Below are 23067 nucleotides of genomic sequence, written 5' to 3' on the forward strand. Positions count from 1 at the left end.
TGGAAAAACTAGTTTGAGGACAGCAAAAGTTTGAAAGTTATACATTCTGGTGAAGCTGTTCAATGATTCCTGAAACCACCCCTCTAAACTGAAGCCCACAGAATTTATTTTTTTATTATAGATAAAATAGTTGTAGTTAACTATATTAAATATAATATATTTAATTGTATTCAATAATACAATATTGTTATTGTAATACTATGTGAAAAATGATGCATAAAAACTTGAAATCAAACAAGAATTCTACACTTGTAAGGAGGGAAAAAATCCACCACCCACTCCTCAATTCAGCATAAAACCATCTTACTTGTCAACTATTATAACTCACTACTTCCCCTAATGAAACAAATTTCACATCTGTTTTGTTAATATTTCTTCTTAAATTACAATTTTAAAGTAATAAGTCTTACTATGTCCATCGCTGCTTATCCGATGTCATTTAAAAAGCACTATTGTTTCACTGGAATAATTACAATTTTTACCTGTTCTAAATAACATAATATCTAAAGAATACTTTTAGACCTTGTTTTGAAAAGTTAATAATGAAAGAGGCATAAATGCATATTTAATTTTAAAACAATTTTGTTTTTTTACTCATGTGACTGTCTTATAGAATCAGTTATCAGTAAAAGTGCAGACCAGCATCCTTAAAAGGTTTTAATTGCAAATATAATGAGGGTTTAAATTTTACTTTTGCAAGGAATTAAGTGAAAAAAATAACCTCAAAAACCAAATTTCATAAGATAAAGTGTGAAATTACAGAAGTATAATGCAAGTTTTATTTTATGCTATATTCTGAAATAAATAATTTTTCATTTTTCTACAAAGTGTGGGATGATTGTTTATACTTCAAATGTTTGAATTCTTCTTCACAGAAGAAACTGACAAAGATGATCAATGTAATTACACAAACAATACAGTTATATATAAATTTCCTGAGATAAAGGCTACCTGATTGTCAAGTGAAAGCATAAAACTGAAAGTAATTTTTATATTACAGATTTAGAAACCTAAAGAAGTCTTTTATTTTCACTTTTTAATAGTTAACTAACAAAATTATTCAAATATCTGAAGATCCTTTAGCTCTGAAGAATGCACAATGGATTATCTCAACAATAATTAAGAAATAACATATATTACAATAACATTATCACATTGAAGCTTGTGTTATTGTAATTTATAATTTAATTGCATCATTTTTTTTTGACGATGTGAGAACTTTTTGATACATGAATTATGATGAGCAATGTATATTTGATATCATATAAATTATGATCTCCCTTAGCTTACCTTTTTAACACCCTTATATACATAAACATACAGTTCCCTTCCAACATTGAAGCAAATATGATCACTGCATCCTGTAGGCTGGTCGGGTAAGGTCACAAATGATACTTTTACGGGTGTGTTTGTCTGTGTGTTGTAGCCAACACGATTAGGCCTTGAATATTCGGAATGGGTCATCAGTTTGTACACTCCTTCACGTGTCATGAATTGTGTTTTTAGTTCGTCTTTTCCACCTCCGTCACACTGTACCGCCATTTTACAACCCGATTCTCAGGGAGGCGACCCAAGATCCCGGATATTCATCATGTCTGCTTCCAGCAGCCGGCTATACATACAATTATTTTCTTATGTCATTATAATTGTGTAGAATAATAATCATCAAATTAGAAGATGAACTAAACTTTAAGAAAGTATGGGCACCCTTTATGCAATCACATTTAAAAATGTTTTACACTTTTTAAGAATCAAACATGAAGAACATTAATAGATTAAAATTACACGACTTCCATAACACCATACACCAGCCTAACTAATACGAACACACTATTAGGCAAACTCAGCAAACTCACCGTCGATATTTTAAAAACAGTCCCGCACCTTACCCAATTTTAATATATAACATAGTGAAAAATTTTAGAAAACTTGTTTCAAGAAAGAGATACAATTTCACATCAACATATTTATTCATCATCATTTAAACACAGTATAAATGTTATTTTAATAAATATATATATGCACATGTAGAGAGATATTTATACAAAAACATACATGCGCTACTACTCAAAACGTCATTTCCGCGTGTTTAGTTCGGAAAAATTATAACACAAAGCAGTTATATCTTCTAATAAGTTACTTAAACGTACGTACTTCAGACCTTAGTTTACCTATTTTTACAAAAAATATTAATAAACGTATTTCATATCGTCACTATTCGTTGATATTTCATATTATTAATCGTACTAATTTATTAAGAGTTTGGCCAAAAGGTATGATCATGTGATGTAATTTTTATTTTATAATATAGTTTCATTTTGTCGGCTCACATTAATAGTCTTATTGAGGATTTTCTAGAACTGACAATAATAAACTTCAACTAAATATTCAAATACCTTGTATAAAATTTCTGCGTAAGAATTTCCTATCTTCATTTTTTGATAATTACTGATATGTCCGAGTATGTGTATAAATTCATGGATGGCCTAGCGCGTTAAGGCGTGTGCTTCGTCATCTGAGGGTCGCGGGTTCGCGCCCGAGTCGCACCAAAACATGCTCGCCCTCCCAGCCGTGGGGGCGTTATAATGTGACGGTCAATCTCACTTTTCGTTGGTAAAAGAGTAGCCCAAGAGTTGGCGGTGGGTGGTGATGATTAGCTTCCTTCCCTCTAGTCTTACACTGCTAAATTAGGGACGACTAGCACAGATAGCCCTCGAGTAGCTTTGTGCGAAATTCCAAAACAAACAAATAAATTCATGGGGCAAGAATGTATAAAAAACAAAAGAGCTCAATGCCATAAAAAGAAACTCGTGAGAAAATTCTTTGTTTTTCATTCATACTCATAAAGGTTAAGTTCACTTTTCAAAAGCGCTCAAGTTATAGGGTGCCTTTTCTAATGCTTTTTTATTTCTTTTTCTGTTGATAATGCACTTTGAAATAGGTTAAATTGTGTATAAAAAAATATACGTTGAGGACATCTCAAAGCTTCAAATGAGCGATTGAAAACTCGTTCAATACATATTGAAAGATATAAAAGTCGTGAACCGCAAAGTGGAAAAACAAACGAATTTTTTTTTTAAATATCATCTCTTACGTACCATATAAAAAGTCGTACAAACAAGATACTAAATAATTAACTAAAGATAATAAGTTATTATGGAAGCCTTGAAAAAATGGTCCAAATAAAATTTAAATTCTGATTCACAGGACATCTATTATTATCATGAAGAATGTTGTTATTATTACGGACACGTAATACTCAAGAGGCCCGGCATGGCCAGGTGAATAAGGCACTCAAGTCGTAATCTGAGGATCACGGGTTCGAATCCCAGTCACGCCAAACATGCTCGCCCTTTCATAACGTGGGAGCGTTATAATGTGACGATCAATTCACTATTCATTGGTGAATAGTTTCAACTATTCATAGTTGCTTTCCCTGCTAAATTAGGGATGGCTAGAGCGGGTAGCCTTCTTGTAGCTTTGCGCGAAATACAAAACAAACCAAATCATATTGACGATGAAGGAACCACAACATACTTTTTAGCCGAGTACACAAAACCAATACAAACAATAAAATGTTTTGATACACATAATACCTTACATCCCACAATAATTAACAATACTAACGGAATACCTGTTCTCAACTTAAATTCTCAATATATTTCAACATCCAAGGTGCACTGGCTTCCAAGAAACATGAGGTCGAAGACATAATTTAACAAACTAACCCATAAATTGTAATATTAAGTGAAACTCTATTATACAAAACCAGAAGATTTAAAATACCGTATTTCATAACTATTAGAAAAGACAGATTAAATAAACAGGATAAAACAAAGAAATGCTGCTGCTATACAAAACAAATCTTTCAGTTTCTGAAATACAAATCAGCAGCTACAACGAAAATATAAGCATAGATATCCTGTTAAGTAATCGTTCAATAGTCACAATAGCAGAAATTTATTGTCCACTTACAAAACAAGAGACTTTAAACTTAATAAACAACATCTTTTCCCACAATCAAAATACCATTTTAATAGGAGATCTAAACAGCAAACATTAATTTTGGATGCAATTTAACAAATGCTAATGGAAGACTTCTCCTACAATTTGTAGATGAACATGCTGAGCAGATAGCCCTTTGTGGCTTTGCTATACGAAAAACACACGTAGATGAACATAACATGGCCTTCCTGAATGATGATACGCCTACGCATACAACGTATGCCAATAATACTTGTGACATACTAGACATATGCCTAAGCTCGTATAGCATGAGCCAAAAGCTAATAAAATTTCATGTGGAAAAAGATGTAGTCAGCGACCATTTACCTATATGGTGTGTCGTCGATCTCACCTCCCATAAAAATACTATACACAGAAAAGAAAAATTTGATTACAAAAAAGCAAATTGGAAAGAATACTAAAAACAATTAGACCATTAAAAAATTAAAAATAAAATAGATATTGATAACTACTGTCAAATAATTACGGAATGCCTACAAACCGCAGCAAATCAGACAATACCAAAACAACAACATAAAACTATAAATAATACATGAAAACCACATAAACAACTGTTAACACAAATCAAGCACAGACGACAATTAAGAAGACAATACATGGAAAAAAGAGACAGTGAATTAAAAACACAACTAAATAGAATAAGAAACCAAATCAGAGCAGAAGTTAAATTATTAAAACAAGAAAAATTGGACGATTTCTGCACCAAACTTTATGAAAAAAAAACAGGTCCGAAACAAATTTGAATACACCTAAAAAGACTAACATATGGAGATACAACAACAAGAAAATTCTCGTCACTAGAATACAATAATATCACAACATATACAAATAAAGAAAAAGCCGAAATATTCAAACAACAACTTGAAAATACGTTTAAAACACACAACGACCCAGACATGAACACATACTTCTATAATAAAGCAAGTAACTTTATAATAAATAACAGTGAACTATTCAAACCACTCTTCCCAGTAGACTTAAATAACTACCAAATCAATAACACAAACACAATTTCAGCACAAAAACTCACAAAAGCAATAACAAACGCCAAAAATAAATCACCAGGAGAAGATGATATACAAGCAATTCTTCTTAAAAAAGGCACTCAGAAATTATTTAAACATCTCACAGCAATTTTTAATCTGTCATTATATTCTGGTTATTTTCCGGTTTCTCATTATCGAGAAAGCTTTCGACACTGTATGGCAGAACGGTCTCCGGTTCTGAATGCAAGAAATTGGACTACCGCGGGGAACTATTCGCTAACTGTCAAACTTTCTGGAAAACAGATCATGTAGAATAAATGTTGAAGGGACCTTTTCTGAAAGTTTCACTCCAGAAGCTGGTGTTCCTCAAGGAGGGGAAGTTAGCCCTATCCTGTTCATCATGTACGTAAATAATATGCTTCTAAAAGATCCAAATAATGGATACACATCGCAGTTCGCAGACGATGTAACAATCTGGAAAAGTGCATCAACACCAGCAATAGCAGTCACAAACATACAACCACAGTTAAACAGAATAAGTGAATATTGCCAAAAATATAGAATCAAAATAAACACAACTAAAATACAACTAGCAGTATTCACTAAGTTAACTAAACATAAAAAAGCACAACCACAGATCTATATGAACAGAGAACTACTCCAGACTACTACATCGGCAAAATTGTTAGGATTTACGCTTGACTCAAAACTTACATGGGTAAACCACATAAATAATATTAGAACAAAAATTTGGAGAAGAACAAACTATGCTAGGAGTCTAACTGGCAAAAACAGTGGAACTGCGGCAGACAACATCATAAAAATATATAAAACATACATTAGACCCGTCATTGACTATGCAGCCCCTGCATAGATAAATGTAAGCAAAAAACTATCTCAAACAAAATTACAAACAATACAAAATACATTACTCACAACAGCTTATAAAGTACCCAGAATAACATCATCTGAATTCATGCATAAATACGCACACATGGAAACAATAGCAGATAGACTCCCACGTAGTACAATAAACTATTTCGACAAAAATTGAAGAAAAAATGAACTAGTAAGCGAACTTGACAGGTATTGTTTACATGATAAGGATAGATCTAAGCACCTTTCCCCAGTGAATATATATTTTCTAAAGAAAATAAAAATAAATAAAAGGCCACCTGTAAACGAGACTCCACATTAGATCAGGGATTAATTACTAAACATTGAAAAGGTTTTTTATGTAAACATTTTATAGTTAATACCTAACTGATAAAAGTGCAAATAATCTATGAAACCATAAGAGAAATGTTTTATTTGCATGAAGTGCATGTGTAGATTGTGCATGGACATTACCCTGAAAAGGGCCTAAGTAGGTGCAGGTAACTATGGCCCTCGTGTACCATATATAAATACACTTGACAGTTGTAAATCCAAAATTTGAAGGAAGGAGGAAGAGGTTAACCAAACCTGACCCTCCTGGGTAGATAAACATCAATACTCAAATATCCATACAGGAGCGAGAGATCAAGGAACTGGTTTGAAGCGATGTGAAATGTAATTATGAAACAAACACACCAACTAGTTGTGTATAAAATAATCCATATAAACATTTTAACTATTTGTTATTTATAACACAATTCCTGAAATACAAAAGTCCCGAACCACAAAGTGAAAAACAAATTATTTCGTACATACAAGAAAATTGGACAATTTTTAAATTATGATTAGAAGAAGAAAGATGAAATATTTAAAGAAGAATTAGGACAAATATAAAATGATTGAAGACAAGATCTATGAAACAATTGAGATGAAAGGGGTGGTTACAACAATAAGATTGAAGAAGTACAGAAAGACATTAAAGAAGTGTGTAAAGACTGTAATGACAAAATTAAAGAGGTACAAAAGATTTATAAGGTATAAAAGAACACAAGTAGCATAATAAAACACCTGGAAAACGAATTGCACAACACAAAATATAAACCAGTTACACTTTTTTCTGCATCTGTCCACCAATTCCAAACAACAACACTACTATACTATAAAATATGGAATGACATAATTTGTTTGGTCTACCTCACTTACCATTACTACTATATATTAGTACAGGACCTGTCTAGACTACTCCAGACATGCCACTGCTAAATCCAGTTCGACAGTTTCACTGGCTTATTCTGTAACAACGCTTTATTCAAAAGTCAACTTAATATAATACAAAGATATCGTTGGAAGCATACCAGGTCCAATTAGAAATAATTTCTAAAGAGATAGAAGAGTAAACAATAAGCTGTTTATTGTTTAAATATATGAAATTGAAAGTGCATGTGGAAGCGTTTACATTGGACAGACAAAATGGAAGTAGAAATATCGTTTAGGAGAACATCAAGAATATGAAAAAATTAAAGAACAAAAAATTCAACCATCGGAGAACTTGTACAAATAAAGAACATAAAGTATGAGAGAAAAACAATAATATTGGTTCAGCTTAAGAGTTTTTGTTTGTTTTGAAGATACTCGAGGGTTATCTGCGCTAGCCGTCCCTAATTTAGCAGTGTAAGACTAGAGGGAAGGCAGCTAGTCATCACCACCCACCGCCAACTCTTGGGCTACTCTTTTGATATTTGTCAAAAAGCTTCATTTTACACTTGATGAATCATGGTGTTGCAGAAACAATATAAATAAAGTTTAACATTCAAAAGTGATAATAGAGGTCGAACTCAAACAAACTTGATAAAGCTATAAATTATTGTAATAGGGAATATATTAAAAACTAATATAATGAAATGAAGTAAATTCGCTAAATATGCCACTTTAAGAACAATTCTGGCTGAAATAATAAATAAATAATTAATTACACAAATAAATACAGATCATAATGACATAATATTCTGAAATGAGTTTAAAGTGCAGAATAAAACACAGTTAAAGAATGTTAGATCAATACATAAAAAAATAATCAAAGTTTACATATAAAACTAGGAAGTAAAATTTGGAAAAATTCTTAATTGAAATGAAATATGAAATAAAATAAATTAAGAGCATACACAACAAAGTACTCCTACAATAATTGGAAAATGCTACATATTTCTTCCCTTTTGATTTAGAGTTCAATTGTAAATGCATATTGGTGCATGGTTGTGTTCAACTTGCAGTTTAGTCAACCATAAAAAAGGCCGTCATAGTCAAGTGGTTAAGGCACTCAGCTCGCAATCTGATGGTCGCGTGTTGGAATCCCATTGACACCAAACATGCTCGTCCTTTCAAGCCTGAGGCGTTAGTAAAAGAGTAACCCAAGAGATGGTAAGGACTAGCTACCTTCCCTCTAGTCTTACACTCTTAAATTAGAACAGTTAAACTTCTCTTCTACTGACTTTTCTCAAATTGTCCCGTGTATACTGTCTACATCTTTCTCATCTTACGCTCTTGTTATTCACCTCTTAATTTTAGACAAAGGACTTCTAGAGCGGCTTATCGATAACATTCTCCAGCATGTTGACATGTTAATGTGATAACGTGTCACATGACCATTGCAACTCAAATTTACTTCCTTGATCCGTCAACACAAAGAACATAGAGGAGTTCCATAAGAAGTGAACTGCTTACATGCTAAAGCTGTGTACCATAACTACATTCAATCATTACTATTTATCTTTTACTCTGCTGTTATTTTGTCAGAAGGTCTTTTTTGAATTTACATCCCAATATTAACCTTCCTTGAAAATACATGTGATTTAACATTTACAATGTACAGTTAGTCTACACATTTCTTTGTGTATTGCAGCAAATCTTCAGTGGTAGAAAAGTAAAACCTCAATTCTACTGGACGATGGAATTCTCATTTGAACATAAAAAAATATTTAAAGAATAACCATTTAGCTGTTGTGCAGCTGTAACGTTGGTTTCCGTAACATACGCGAGGTTCTCATTCAAACAGTTTGTTTAGGGTCCACATTTATCACGCATGCACTTGGTAGTTTGTATTTCACGTTAAATTAAACTCTCAGTCCGAGGCTGAGATTGTGAACTGTACAACTTCATCACACCTACTACTCGACCCAATTTGATTGTAGCTTCTGAAAGTAATTTGTCTTGGAAAGGATTTCTTCAATATCGTTTCCGTATCAGGTCACCTTCTCACCTCAGTCACAGTTTTCTGCCACAAATTCTAAATCATTTTGCTGAAAGAACTTACCGTGTCATGATTTACAAACTCAACAAAGATCAGAGAACCGAAAAGAATAAAGATGCATGTTCAAAATAAATTCAATTAAACTAAAATGTGATCATGATAACAAACTGCAACTAAGTAGCTTAGTTTGCTGTATTAACAGGAAAAACTGTAACTGATAATAAGTAACAAAATACTTGAAATTTGAAGAAAATGTTCATAGAATAATAAAATTAATTCAAGCAGCGAATAGAGTGGAACAAACCCAATAGTACAATGAAAAATAAATATCTTTACTTCGCATAAGGTGTTATTTGTGTTTACATAGCCTTTGAAGTAGATGGTTCTTTCCTCAGAAACATTGTTGTTTGATTCTTGCTACTCTGAGACGAATTACTCGCAGAATTTTTGTTGTTTAAATAACATGAAGCTTCTCCCTCGGTAATTGAAAATGAACAAAACGAGCGACGTCCAGCTCATCATACATTTTATTGACTGAAACCCCTCTCTTTGTTATTATGGTCTCCATACGAACAAACGCACCATACATCGAATTCCACCGCATAAAGCACGAAACAACAACGCATTCGCCTTGCTCTTGCTGTTTAAGATAAGCTGCTACAGTGCTGCTGCTCTGCCTGTTACAAAGTATCTGAGCGTTCGCAATTACTGATCCGGACACTTTCTTGAACGTACCATCTCTCAAAGCCTTTTCTACATCATTGGTTGCTACTGAGTCTAGTGTATGCGCCTCTCATAAAAGATGTTCACCTGTCTCTCTACTGATGATATAATAAATGCTGTGAAAGTTCGTCTCATTTTCTTGTTCTTTATTGTTCGACTCGAGTGTATTTTGCTCTGTTTTGAAATCAACTGTATCACTGCTCATTGGTTCAACCCCTGACTCAGTGGAGAAGATACTGCGAAAAGAAATAGTAAAATATAAAAAGATCTGTGCATATGATGTATGGCATTGCTCAATAGTACCATCTTAGTATGGTATTGTAGTATTGGTATGGTTTACTGATAATAATTTAATTTCTTAAAGAGGGCTCTTCTAGCCATTACCAACTATTTGAAGTGCCTGTCGCTGATTAATTGAAACCCAAGTGAAAGAGATACGACTTCAAAGACTTTCAAAAGAACTGACAGACTCCATGCATTACAGCTCGATAGAGAGAGTGTTCCAAAGCTTATGAGCATAGACAGAAAAACACGGTTGCCAAAACGTAAGAGAGAGAAATAGTGACGTAGTAAGGGGGGTACGAGGGGGTGATCCGCCCCGGATTACAGCCAGGATGGATTGCTATCGGGAGAGTTGAAATACCAGTACAAGTTTTCAAACGAAATGAAAATGTCGTCAACGTAAGAAACAAAATTTAAATGTTCAAACTATTACAACAGCTTAATGTTAATATCCACTATAAAATATTTTTTATTAGCAATAAAAATGTACAAACGAAAAGTTAATTATTTGATAAAAAATTTATCGAAAGGCGAACGTTTGTTGACGTCTTAGTCATCAGTTTGTTGAGTATAGCCAGCTGGCCTTAACAGACATTCCAAGTCTTGTTCATTTGACACTGTGACTCCACATACACGAGGTATGTTTCATTAAATAATTATGATAAAGCATAAAGTGCTAGTGTTTATAACTTATCATAGTACTTGATGATCAAGTCATAGGTGTTATGGCCAGTGAAACAGGAGCTATAAAGCACTGCATATTCCCTCTTCGAGCTTTCTGCGTCTATTCAATGCCCAGTTACGATCACATAGGATCTGTAGAAAGTAAAAAATACAAAACTAAACTAGTAAATGGAAAATAGTACACAGTACATGTTCATTGCAGATGCTATGCTTAAATGTATTTAAAATCTCATTCAATTATTACATGCTTTGAATTGCAGAAAAAAATTATTACCTGTAAAATGCAAAATGTTAATTTATTACAATTTACCTGTTGTGGCAGCTCCAACAATCGACTGTGGTCGCAAGCTGCTCTGTGCATGAAGCTTCTCTTTCAGTTAATCTTGTACATACAAACACATATTTTAGAAATATTAGCTGTGAATTGTAATTGGAATCTATATTTGAAAATGCTAGAATAAAAAATAAATTTCATATCATCTTGTACTTTCAAATTCATGGATCACTTTTTAACAGACTTTTCTAACTTGGTATATGAGTCCCTTGAAATTTACTACTTTTATTTGTGTGTATCATCTGCTAAACAGCGACAACTAAGACATTTTTATACACTGTCATCTGGCTTCCTGTTTTGAATCAGAGGGTCGTGAAATTTTATGAACAAGAGATTTGTCACACAGTTGATTAACAGCCTAGACCTCATTCCCATGATGATAAGGATTCTGTTGCTAAAGCCTCGTTTTCATTCAGAAGAACTGCATGGGCTGACTTTTGAACACCTAGTTTAAGGATTCAGATCTGACGGAATATGGTGCCAATAGTTATCTAGAAAGTCTCTTTATTCTGTGATTGTCTTTGAAAATGGCAATTTGGAACAGTTACAAAGGGACTCTGTTTAATTTTTTCACAAACTCGGATTTATCTCTCTTGGCCATTCATTGACTTCTAAGGTACAGAGCTCAGAAATTATGTGTGGAATTGAATTAAAATTCCTGAGTGAATAACCATTGTTTCATATTGTTTATGATACTGATTAAAAATTGACCATGATTAATTGAAACAATCTTATTTTGTTATCTTTTGGTGTTATTGATGCAAACGACATTTGCTTATTGGTATTCTTTGCTTTTAAGACCTTTTTTATTTTTGTGTTTCTTCATAGCTTTTAAAAATCGTATGCTGCAATGAGTCAGCTTGTCTGCATGAATTATAGTAATATTCATTTTCTGCAAGATCTCAGAAATAACAGATATTTCTTGCTTAAGTGCCAGATCAAGAAGAAATTGTTTTGATAAAATGCATTTATAAAGGTCTCCTAAAAGCGCATTGATCAAATTTCGATCTATTTTTGTCAATGTTTCTACTAAGAAACATAAAATGATAACATAAAATCATATATAACCTTTGCAAACATTTGAAACAGTTATGAATCCCTGACTTGAGGGTTGTAAATCCGTAGACTTATCGCTGTACTAACGGTAGATGCGCTACCACTGGTAAAGACAGTATGATTGTTCTGAAGATAGTTGTTATCAAACCCATTCCATCAAGACAGGTGGGTGAGTGTTCATTTATTATTTTCGCCATTTAGTTCTTCCAAATCCAAAAATAAAAACTAAATGTGGATCATTTATCTATTCCTTTTCAATTTTAAATAGATTATCAAAGTAGTTTTACCACTAGACAACCTCGTTGAGTTCAACTTACAATAGATCATCAGGGATTTTACTTGATAAACCAAAAGTTTCACAGGTATTTACCTATTAATTTCATTTATCTTTTATTAAAAAGTAAAACATAGCATGCATGTATAAGTGGATTGTGTATAAGTCAAAACTATGAAGCATTTGGCCAGTGTTGTGTCCTCTGTGAGATCATTTTGCATTGTGTATCAGCCATCCAAAATTTGCTGCCAATCACCAGAACAGGCGCATTTTTTTGAAGTAATATTGACTATAAACACAACATGATGAAAGATACTTAGCCTGATAGCGACCTTACTTTTCCTTAGAGTGGAGTAATTTCACATGGGATAATTTGTTTCTGCCATGTAAACTATGTCTTTATGTTATATTTCTTTTGATTTGTAGCTTTACTCTTAATGATATAATAAAAGTTCAATCTAAGCTAATCTTGATTTTCTTTATTATTATGTATTACCTTTGGTGAAATTTAGATGAGCTTCCTCTTTTACATATACGCATATTTTCACAAACAGATTATTTCTAATTTGTGATAATGAATTATTAATCAAAGCATGAGTTTTCAATGAAAACTGCATTGAAAACGCAGTTCAAAATAGTACACCTTTCTGAAATGTACCTTGGTATTTACATTATTATAATTTACCATCTATACTTCATATTGATGACATTTTGGAAAGCCCCATCCAGTTTACCTCAGATGTTTTGTGCTTGCATCTTCGAATAAAGCATATTTTTTTTTCCCTCAAGGATATTAATTTCGCTGATCGTGTGCTGCAGTTGAAAGGAACTGAAAATGAACTCCATTCTTTTGGAAAACTAGGACTTTGTGAAAGTTGTGATTTAAACGGAACTAGATTTGTCATGCTAGAGTATAATACACATAATTTTTTTCCGGAATCACTCACAAGCATGGGTAAGCCTCTTTCTTATTTTCCTAGATCTGACCAGTTCAAACTTTAGACCAAGTAGACTTGGGTTCGTCATTTTTGCATTCAGTTGTTTCACTCGTATACTGTCCTGTGAATGTCACTTTAATAAAATTTAATGTATCACTAGAAGTGGTCTTCCATCAGTATTTAGAGGCAAGAAATAATTCAGAAAGATTGCAAGATTTGTTTGAATGCCGAATATTTTTAATATTTAAAAATATTTCAACTATTTATTAAGGGAATTATATACGTATGAATATATACATATATCAGCGAATTAAAATAAAAATGAAGATGAACTTGTTTTATACGCAATCTGTTGTCATGTCACGGCATTGTGCAGTGACCAAATGTTCTATGTACAAAAGCTATTGGTTATGGATTATATATTATAGATTATATACACTTTACAAATAATTATTACTTTCTTGCAGGTAATACTTCGTAAACACCATATGAACTTTCAGTTCCCTGATAATTAATCTGCTTTTAAAGCGATTAGCAAAAACCCTAAGTTAGAAATACTTGTAAAACTAGTCATTTATTGGTTGCTTTGCAAGTATAGAAAAATAGGAAACAGGATGTTCGTTATCTCTTACACACTCTTACACCGATATTTCTAAATCCCGACTATCCTTTGATCGGATCAGTCTTTGTACAGAGCCATATTGTAAATATTTTCTCTCACTTTTGTATAATACTTTAGAAAATATTCGTTGCAATCGCTGTACTACAATAAAGCAGATAAATTCTACCCCACTGTGTTTTCAAAGCCTGAAAAATTATGGGAATTGCATCGCATGAGTTTATTTACTATCGACAGTTATCAAAGTACAGTGTTGTATAAACAGTCATTAGAATGACTGTTTTGCTTGCAACGATTCATTGCTTTATTTTCGAAAGGGTTCTACTTCAGCCACTGACAGTAAAATAAACATACGAAATATAAATTATCTGTACTATTCATTTTGTATTCTCGAGCGTCTTTGTCAACTGCTAACAATATAATAACTACATAAAATATATGTGAAAAGCTGAGAAGTATATATTCTAACCATGAGTCGTTTGGAACTTTGTAATCAATACAAACATAACTCCTCAGTTTATTTTGTATTTTTCATTCTTTTCCAAGATTTTTCTTAGGATTTTTTTTAACTGCATATTATCATTTTTAAATATATAATGCCTTATTGCACCTCATATATACATGTCTGGTAACAAGTGATTCAAAGTGTAAAATTTGTGATCAATTGCACACCAGGAAAACTTGTAATCATTTCTTTCATTATACTTTGATTACGACTCTGATGACAGGATTAATGAGTTTTTATCTCATTTATTCTGGGAATGGACAAAACTTCAAGAAGTTAATGTTTTGTAATGTCGGATTTGTTTGAAATAGTGAGGGTCAGCGTTCTGGCTAAAAAAAAGAAAAACAATAAGTAAGCTCAGATTCCATACCACTGGCCCGGCATGACCAGGTGGGTTTAGGCGTTCGTCTCGTAATCTGAGGGTCGTGGGTTCGAATCCCCGTCGCACCAAACATGCTTGCCATTTCAGTCGTGGGGACGTTATAATGTGACCCACTATTCGTTGGTAAAAGAGTTGTTCAAGAGTTGGCGGTGGGTGGTGATGACTGGCTGCCTTCCCTCCAGTCTTACACTGCTAAATTAGGGACGGCTAGCGCAGATAGTCCTTGAATAGTTTCGCACGAAATTCAAAAACAAAATCCATACCACAACGCCACTGACAATATTTCATTTAACAATTTCTTTATTGTTACTACAAGATATTCAGACCTTGAACCTACATTAAAAGCATTACTCATAACTAAAGAATGCCCGATTCTTAACGACTCGCAGAGCTCTTTAGATATAAAATTATTCTAAATTTACACACTTGAAACTCAACTATTTTGCAATAGATCTATAATTTTGTTACTTTTGTTTATCCTCCCGTTTTTCACTTTTCTTAATAACCAAGTAAACTAGTGATTAATGATATTTTAGTTTTAGTTAATAGTCATCTTTGTAAGGTGATTTTGAGATCTCAGTGAAAATGAAATGAATATATCGAACCGTTCTAACTTTATCAATATAAGGTTTTATGTTTTATCATACATCTTCATATTCATTATTAAACACTAATATAAAAGCTCGTAAAAACGATCAGAAACCAAAACCTACAAAATTAAAATCCTCCAATATAAAGTTATAACTTTGTCCCCCGTAAACAGACATAAGAAAAATAAACAACCTTCTACTTTCGGAATACGAAAGCCTATCATGAGAAATATTTCCTTTACCTAAAAAGTGTCTCTTCACAGCATCAATCATTGTTCTAGCAGTCACTGGTCACAGTTATTTTCTGATCACATCAGTTGCATTATTACAGTAGTTCTCTTAAGACCACATTTCTTGTAAACAATCGATCATTGTTCAAATACTTCTCTTCATGACGAACGACAAACTAATTTCAGTCAGATTTTTAACAGGTTTTTATATAGCAGAAAAGTGAAAAAAATTAGGAGCTACTTATGCCCGTATTAGATTTGAAATCAACGAAAATGGGAATGGGCAATAAAAAAGACAAAGAATATTGGGATAGAATGCGGAATAGGGTTCGTGTAATTCACTAAATTCAGAGAAATCGAGTGTGACCGAACGACACTTGGTTTTTATGATTATGACTCTCAGATCTCATCCTATAATGCAATGAAAGTTCACTTTCTACAGTATGAGAAATCTTTAACATTACCATTCTACACTAAAAAAAAATCTGAGTTACTGTGTATATGCTATTGCTAACGTGAGCTGATGAAACTAATTATGTTCAAAGTCAACAGCTTGACATAAATCAACAACTTGAAAGGTTATAACTCTTGTTTGAATTGTTATCAACAAAATATTAGTCATGTGGTATTGAATATTGTCCTATCTGCAGATCGTCTCTGGAGATTCTTCAGTATCTTTTTTCTATCGTATTCTGCTAATGTTGAGAAAGTCATTCTCGGAGACTGTTAATTGAATTTCACTTGTACTTTGCGTTAAGTTTCTTGTTAGGGAAAATCATGTGCCTTTCCAACTAGTATCTGGTATGGCTTATGCTGTTTGTTATTCAATCTCTTAAAGTCACTCCTCTTTTTAGCCGTCTTTGATATTCTTTGCAGGTTTCCCATTATCCAAATTAGTAATATATTTGTTTTAGTAACATATATCACTTGGTGGAACTACTTTCTCTATGAGTTGAAAATATGAGAGACAAGGTAATCACATTGTTTAAACTTGATTCCCGGCTCAGAAACTTCACACTTTATGCCTCAAGGAGGCTACAAACTGAAATGGCGAGCATGTCTGGTGTGACGAATTCCCGTCACAACAAATACGCTCGCCCTTTCAGTCGTGGGGACGTTTATAATGTGACGATCAATCCTACTATTTGTTGGTAAAAAAATATCCCAAGAGTTGGCAGTAGGTGGTAACGACTAGCTAATTCCGTCTAGTCTTACACTGCTAAATTAGGGATAACTAGTGCACACATCCCTCGTGTAGCTTTGCGAGAAATTCAGAGAACAAACAAACAAGCTATAAATTATTTAAGCTGAAACTCTGGTCTTGTTCAAATAATAACTCTTTCATTTATAGTAAATTACACTATGTAACAAAATATTTATTTGTTCCTGGACAGAAAGGAAATTATTTCCCAATTGATTATGCCTAAAGTAAATGGAAAATACCTATTTTTCTCTTCAAACTTTGCTTTTGTGACCTAGGTAATGAAATTTTCAAATTTACCAATTTTCCACAACATTCCGTGTACATTCAGTACTGAGTAGCTGATAAAGAATTTTCTCACCACTTCAATTTAGTTCTAGCTGCCTAAGTGAACACATAGACCTATCTGGTTTGATCAGAGATGGCACCAAGAAGTTGCCCGCTAGTACAGTACGGATTTGCAACCCTAAAATCAGGGGTTCGATTCCCCTCGGTGGGCTCAGCAGATAGCCCGAGGTGGCTTTGCCATAAGAAAATACACACACCCAAGAAGCTACAAGACGCATTCTGCTATTATATGGCCGATTTATCAAGACAAGAGCGAAAAAGTACTCTGTGATAGTATCTGCTAAAATGTATGAAACCTACAAGGCATATTTCAGCATGCCTATCGGGGATCAAGACAAACCCTGCGCACCCCATTTTACCTACGAGGAATGCAAAAAAAACTCAAGAACGTAAGACGGACAATTTTTGCTTGCTTGAATAGTAAGATTTTATATTATACAAACTTTAGACCTTTTAAAATTTAAAAGACCCGGCATGGCCAAGCGCGTTAAGGCGTGCGACTCGTAATCTGAGGGTCGCGGGTTCGCATCCCCTTCGCGCCAAACATGCTCGTCCTTTCAGCCGTGGGGGCGTTATAATGTACGGTCAATCCCACTATTCGTTAGTAAAAGAGTAGCCCAAGAGTTGGCGGTGGGTGGTGATGACTAGTTGTCTTCCCTCTAGTCTTACACTGGTAAATTAGGGACGGCTAGCACAAATAGCCCTCGAGCAGCTTTGAGCGAAATTCAAAAAACAAAAAACAAACATTTAAAATTTAAATATCTTTCGGTTCACCTCAAAGAGGAATATAATAACGTCAAGACCTTGTTAGAAGCCTTGAAGTATGATGAGTATGGCTGGGAGGCTATCGGAGATTTCAAAATGGTGACATACCTGATGGGTCTCCAAGGAGGCTTTACCAAGTTTCCCTGTTATATTTGCCTTTGGGACAGCAAGGACACCGCAGCACACTACAACAGGGAGCACTGGCCACACGGACCGAGTTCTCTGTGGGGAGGCACAATGTCAAGTGTGAGCCACTAGTGGATCTCCAGAAGGTGTTGTTCCCACCATTGCACATAAAATTGGGTCTTATGAAACAATTTGTCACAGCTCTTGATAAGGAGTCTGCAGCCTTCAAGTGCCTTCGAAACTTCTTCCCTAAGCTGTCTGAGACAAAGGTCAAAACTGGTGTCTTCGTTGGACCACAAATGAAGAAGTACCTGGAGTGCACAAAATTCCCCAAAATGCTCAGTAGGAAGGGAAAAAACTTGGAGCAGCTTTATCGTAGTGATTCGGGGCTCCTTGGCCGATCACAAGGCCGAACATTATGTGGAACTGGTTGAGGGTCTGGTGAAGAACTACGGCAAAATGAGCTGCAGAATGTTCCTGAAAGTCCATATCCTTGACGCTCATCTTGATAAATTCCACCAAGATATAGTGGACTTCGAACACCGCTATTATGGAGCGTATAACGAAAACATGATGGGAGACTATATTTGGGGGCTGATATGTGAAAGTTATTTACATTACAGTCGCAAATCTCGAAAAACTTCTAAACATTTTTGTTCATTTTTATATAACATTAGTACAAATACATGTAAATCTTTATTCATATGTTGTTTTATTTAGACTTTATGTAAATAAAAATGTGCAAATTTTCCCGTTTTTCCACAGAAAATTTGTTTGTTTCTTTTGAATTTCGCACAAAGCTACTCGAGGGCTATCTGTGATAGCTGTCCCTAATTTAGCAGTATAAGACTAGAGGGAAGGCAGCTCGTCATCTCCACCCACCGCCAACTCTTGGGCTACTCTTTTACCAACGAATAGTGGGATTGATCGTTACTTTATAACGCCCCCACGGATGAAAGGGCGAGCATGTTTGGTGCGACCCTCGGATTACGAGTGGAACGCGTTAACACACTTGGCCATACATAGAAAGTAGGTTAATTTCTAAATTTCATAATCCAGGTCACAAAAGCAAAGTTTCAAGGGAATAATGGCCATTTTCTGTACTTTTACAACACAAGCAATCAAGAAATAACATACTATCCAGGAACAAAATTTGTGTTACATAGTGTTATTTTGCTATGTGTCTTACCCCAATTGAATTTATTAAATCGAATTGTTTTATAGTTATATTTATTGCAACAGAAATACATGTGATTAAACTCACCAGCTATTACGTCAGTAAGGTGGGACGAGTAAGAGATAAACGGCAGGGTATGATGTTAGTTTGTTCGGAGGAATGGCGGATAGATGTTACGTCAGGGTAATTCAGACCAGGAAAGAAAATCGTGTTCTATGCATGAAAGGAATTTATATATGGTTTCGTTACCTCTAATATTTCTTTTTAATGTACTGCGAGGTGTAGCATATTATTTTTATGTTTTATGTTACTGCCTGTTTCGTTTTTTACGTTTTCTTGTTAGTGTCGCGTGGTCCAGGCAATTTTCACTAAACTTTCCAGCAACAGAACAGCCCGACTCTGAAGAAGTTCAAACAGACAGTGGTATAAACATGAATAGTGGCAGACAAATGAAAATTTCGATGAATTCAAATTTACTTATAAAGCAAAAGTATCACCATCGTAAAGCCTTTGAATTCATTTCCGAAGCTCTTAAAATCGATGAAGAAAACAAAGGTACGCTAGCGAGGCCTAACTACATTATGTATAATACTAATAATAAATAATATTCTACTGCATAGACTATAGAATGTAAACTATAATATTCACTCTAGTATTCTTGCACTATAGTGTAGTACTAGCAGGAGTAAACCACAGTATACAGATGTTAAAAACTTAATGAAAAATATATTACTTGTGATGTGATTCTTGTGAATTAGTCTCCGTCTGTCTGAGAATTGTATTACTCAAAATTTTTCAAGACTACAGTTACAGGTAATTTATGCTGCACATAATAAGTAATATTAATATGCTAAGAAGTTGGGTGTATGTCTAGTCTTTAACGTGAAAGTTGGAACTTGTGCTTTTGCATTTGTGAATTGGTGGGAAAAAGTTTGGATTTATAATTAAATTATATGTTCAAGCTAACAGTAATGCAAAAAATAGACAATAGACATTTTCAAATGAAGGTAAATTCCTTGGACTTAGCCCATGTTCATTTGTTAAGAGTGATCCACTCTTTCAGAGAAGGATCTTTATATAAGTTTAAGACAAATAATGGTATGCAAGAGGTTAAGTCTGTATGGGCTAAAATAAAATATGGGATTATAAGAGTGGTAACTTTTAAACCTGTAACAATTGTTCTATGCCACTTGTATTTAGTGCACATAGATTATCAACTAACCCTTTTACGACAGGTCAAAAGACGTTATTTGTTGACTTGCATTCAAAATTTTATTTAACTACTGTTTTATGAATTTGTGTAGATAATTTTGAATCAAATTGTAGATTATAATTTGAACTTTAATACTATTTACAAGTTATTTTCTTAGTTTAAAAGTAAATATTAAAAGAATGCATCTAAATTTAGATTTTAGTGAGCCATATGGTATTTTGAATGCAGCACTAGCACTAGTTGAAATTAGATTTTTATGGTGACAAAATACTAAGTCTGTAGTTTTTTTACAAATTAGAACTCGTTACTATTGTTAACAAATCAAAATTAAAATAAGAAGCTTGTATCTTTTTATATTGCTGAGATAATGTTATGTACTGAATCAAACATTAGAAATGGTCCCTGATATACTATTATTACAATGTATATGAATAACCATTTGACAACTCAAAGTACATATAACAATTTTGTCAGCCATTTTAACCTGTGAAAATGTTACCATGTTCTTTTGCTTCAAGATTTCAAAATGGTAGGTTATTTTCAGTTTGCTTAAAGTTTCATAGTTTTCTAAACTTAAATACCTCTTAGTTACTAAGCTTAATAATTATAGGGGAATTCTGTGGTATCAGTATAGTTATTTATATTTTGGCTATTCAACTGTATATATAAAACCTAAAAAAATTTTGTTTGATATCCTCCACATGCAAAGTTTTAAAAGGCTTAGAAACCCATGTTTATCAGCATCAGAGTTCAAAGGGCATAGCCAGAAGAGATAATTGTCTGCTTTACTTTTTATTCTGTATTTTAAGAAAAATAAGTTTACTTATTTTTAAAGAATAGTATTCTATATACATATATAATGTATAATAATTTAAATGTTACTGTATAATACAAAATACTAGTTCAGTTAAACACAGTCAAGACTGGATCAGTTTTACATTATTGGATACAGTAACATGAATGTGCACTGCATTAGTGCAAGTTATATAATGCATGACAAGAAGGTCAATATGATAAAAATATATATAAATATACAATGATACTTAGCTACTTGACTAAACATTTTGTTTTTGTTATCTAGTCATTCTAGAATGAAAAAAAAAGTTATTTTCTTTTTTATGATTTACGAGGTTGGTCAAGTGACAGACCCCACATAGAGTATAGAAAATAACATAAAATGTAGTATTGCTGAAAACATGTTTAATATGTACGTAGGAGGTTTTAGATATTATATAAATAAGAGATTTTTGAATGAAAAATGTTTCTTTTATTCATAACATAGAATCACTTTACATACAGTCTAGTAACAAAATTCTCTATTTTCACAAGCAAATCTTTAATAAAAATATTTATGAAAAACCTGAATTTTTTTCTATACAAAATACTTGTTATATTTATGAAAGGTTTACCAAATTTTGTGGAGATACACATGCTGTATGAAAAGTTGTAGTGCAAATACTTGCAAATGTGTAGACTTACTTGGGTCTTTTCTATTGAGCCTGTTGCAAAAGGGTTAATCACTCAGCTCAAGTCATTACTTTGCAAATTTAGTTTGAATTGTCTTCCCTAAATATTTTCCAACCTAACCAGCTCAACTCTTTCTGAATATGCTTGGTCATTTTGACTTCAAACAGTGAAAACATGGTAATTCACTTAAGCCTAATTTACAAAATTTGCTCAAACCTGTAAAATGAATGTGGACATGTCATAAGATTTCATTTACTCATAGAATAAGAGCAGCAGTATTTAAGCAGCACAATTTTGCATATAGTTTTTGCAGCACAGTAAAAATATGCTCATTCATTTAGGCTTAATTTATAGACAAGGTGGTAAATCTTTACAGAGTTCTAGGAAAAATTTTATGCTAACATTAATCAGGTACTTGCTTTATATTAAATATTTGTTGATACGATTGGTTGTTATATTTTGAAAATTAAACAATTTCAAAATGTTACTGGTTTATTATCAATTCTTAATGAGATAAATATCTTCAATGAAATTAAGGTTTACATATAGGCTTAAATATACTATTTGGCATTGCTAATTAACTAGATTTGAGTAAAACTGAAAGGGAGGATAGAAAATTTATTGTCTGGTAATTTTGTTCAACAAATAATTAGTAGGCACTTAGGAGGGAGAGTGACCAGTATTTGTTTTATTTGGCCTCAAGAAACAGATGCTAACTGCTCTCTCAGGAAACACATGGTTGCTTGAAATAAGCAGTCAGTAATTCGTTGTTTTTATTGAGCATTATTCTCTAAATGTTGATAAAGACTTTGTTATTGCTACTTTCAGTTTGCCTTTGAGGCTGATATCTTATCACTAGTTTTATGCAGGATTTGATATGAATACTTTTAATCTGAACTGTCAGCTTCCTTTAACTTCAGCAATGCCTGGTACATACATATGGGTGATGCTCTTACCATGCAGTTGCCTTTTTGCCATCCATCTTGGGACCAATTGGTAATCACAAAGAATTTTAATA

General features: G+C 33.2%; 3 protein-coding genes across 8 annotated transcripts in view; 2 read left to right on the plus strand and 1 right to left on the minus strand.

Moving 5' to 3' along the window:
* The window catches only part of LOC143225978 (WD repeat-containing protein 20-like), a 59197-nt gene extending 57357 nt beyond the window's left edge, over positions 1-1840 (minus strand). For 2 of the 3 annotated variants that reach the window (XR_013014233.1, XM_076456258.1), the window contains exon 1: positions 1291-1839. Coding sequence is in view for 2 of the 3 variants with exons in the window: in XM_076456258.1 (XP_076312373.1) it covers positions 1291-1542 (252 nt within the window). In the remaining variant the exon portion in view is untranslated. Of the gene's footprint in view, positions 1-1290 lie in introns of all 3 variants that reach the window. The other variant, XM_076456257.1, reaches the window with a different exon arrangement.
* Positions 1-23067, plus strand: part of LOC143225980 (uncharacterized) — a 98544-nt gene that overhangs the window by 69139 nt on the left and 6338 nt on the right. The window lies entirely within an intron of this gene.
* spas (spastin) overlaps positions 19478-23067 on the plus strand; it is a 96957-nt gene continuing 93367 nt past the window's right edge. Inside the window, exon 1 of one of the 4 annotated variants that reach the window (XM_076456254.1) lies at positions 19478-19924. In XM_076456254.1, coding sequence (XP_076312369.1) covers positions 19540-19924 — 385 coding nt within the window. In that variant the 5' untranslated portion in view covers positions 19478-19539. The remainder of the gene's footprint in view (positions 19925-23067) is intronic. The other 3 variants (XM_076456255.1, XM_076456252.1, XM_076456253.1) reach the window with 3 other exon arrangements.

The sequence above is a fragment of the Tachypleus tridentatus genome, chromosome 9 (genome assembly GCF_004210375.1).
Source record: "Tachypleus tridentatus isolate NWPU-2018 chromosome 9, ASM421037v1, whole genome shotgun sequence".
NCBI lineage: Eukaryota > Metazoa > Arthropoda > Merostomata > Xiphosura > Limulidae > Tachypleus > Tachypleus tridentatus.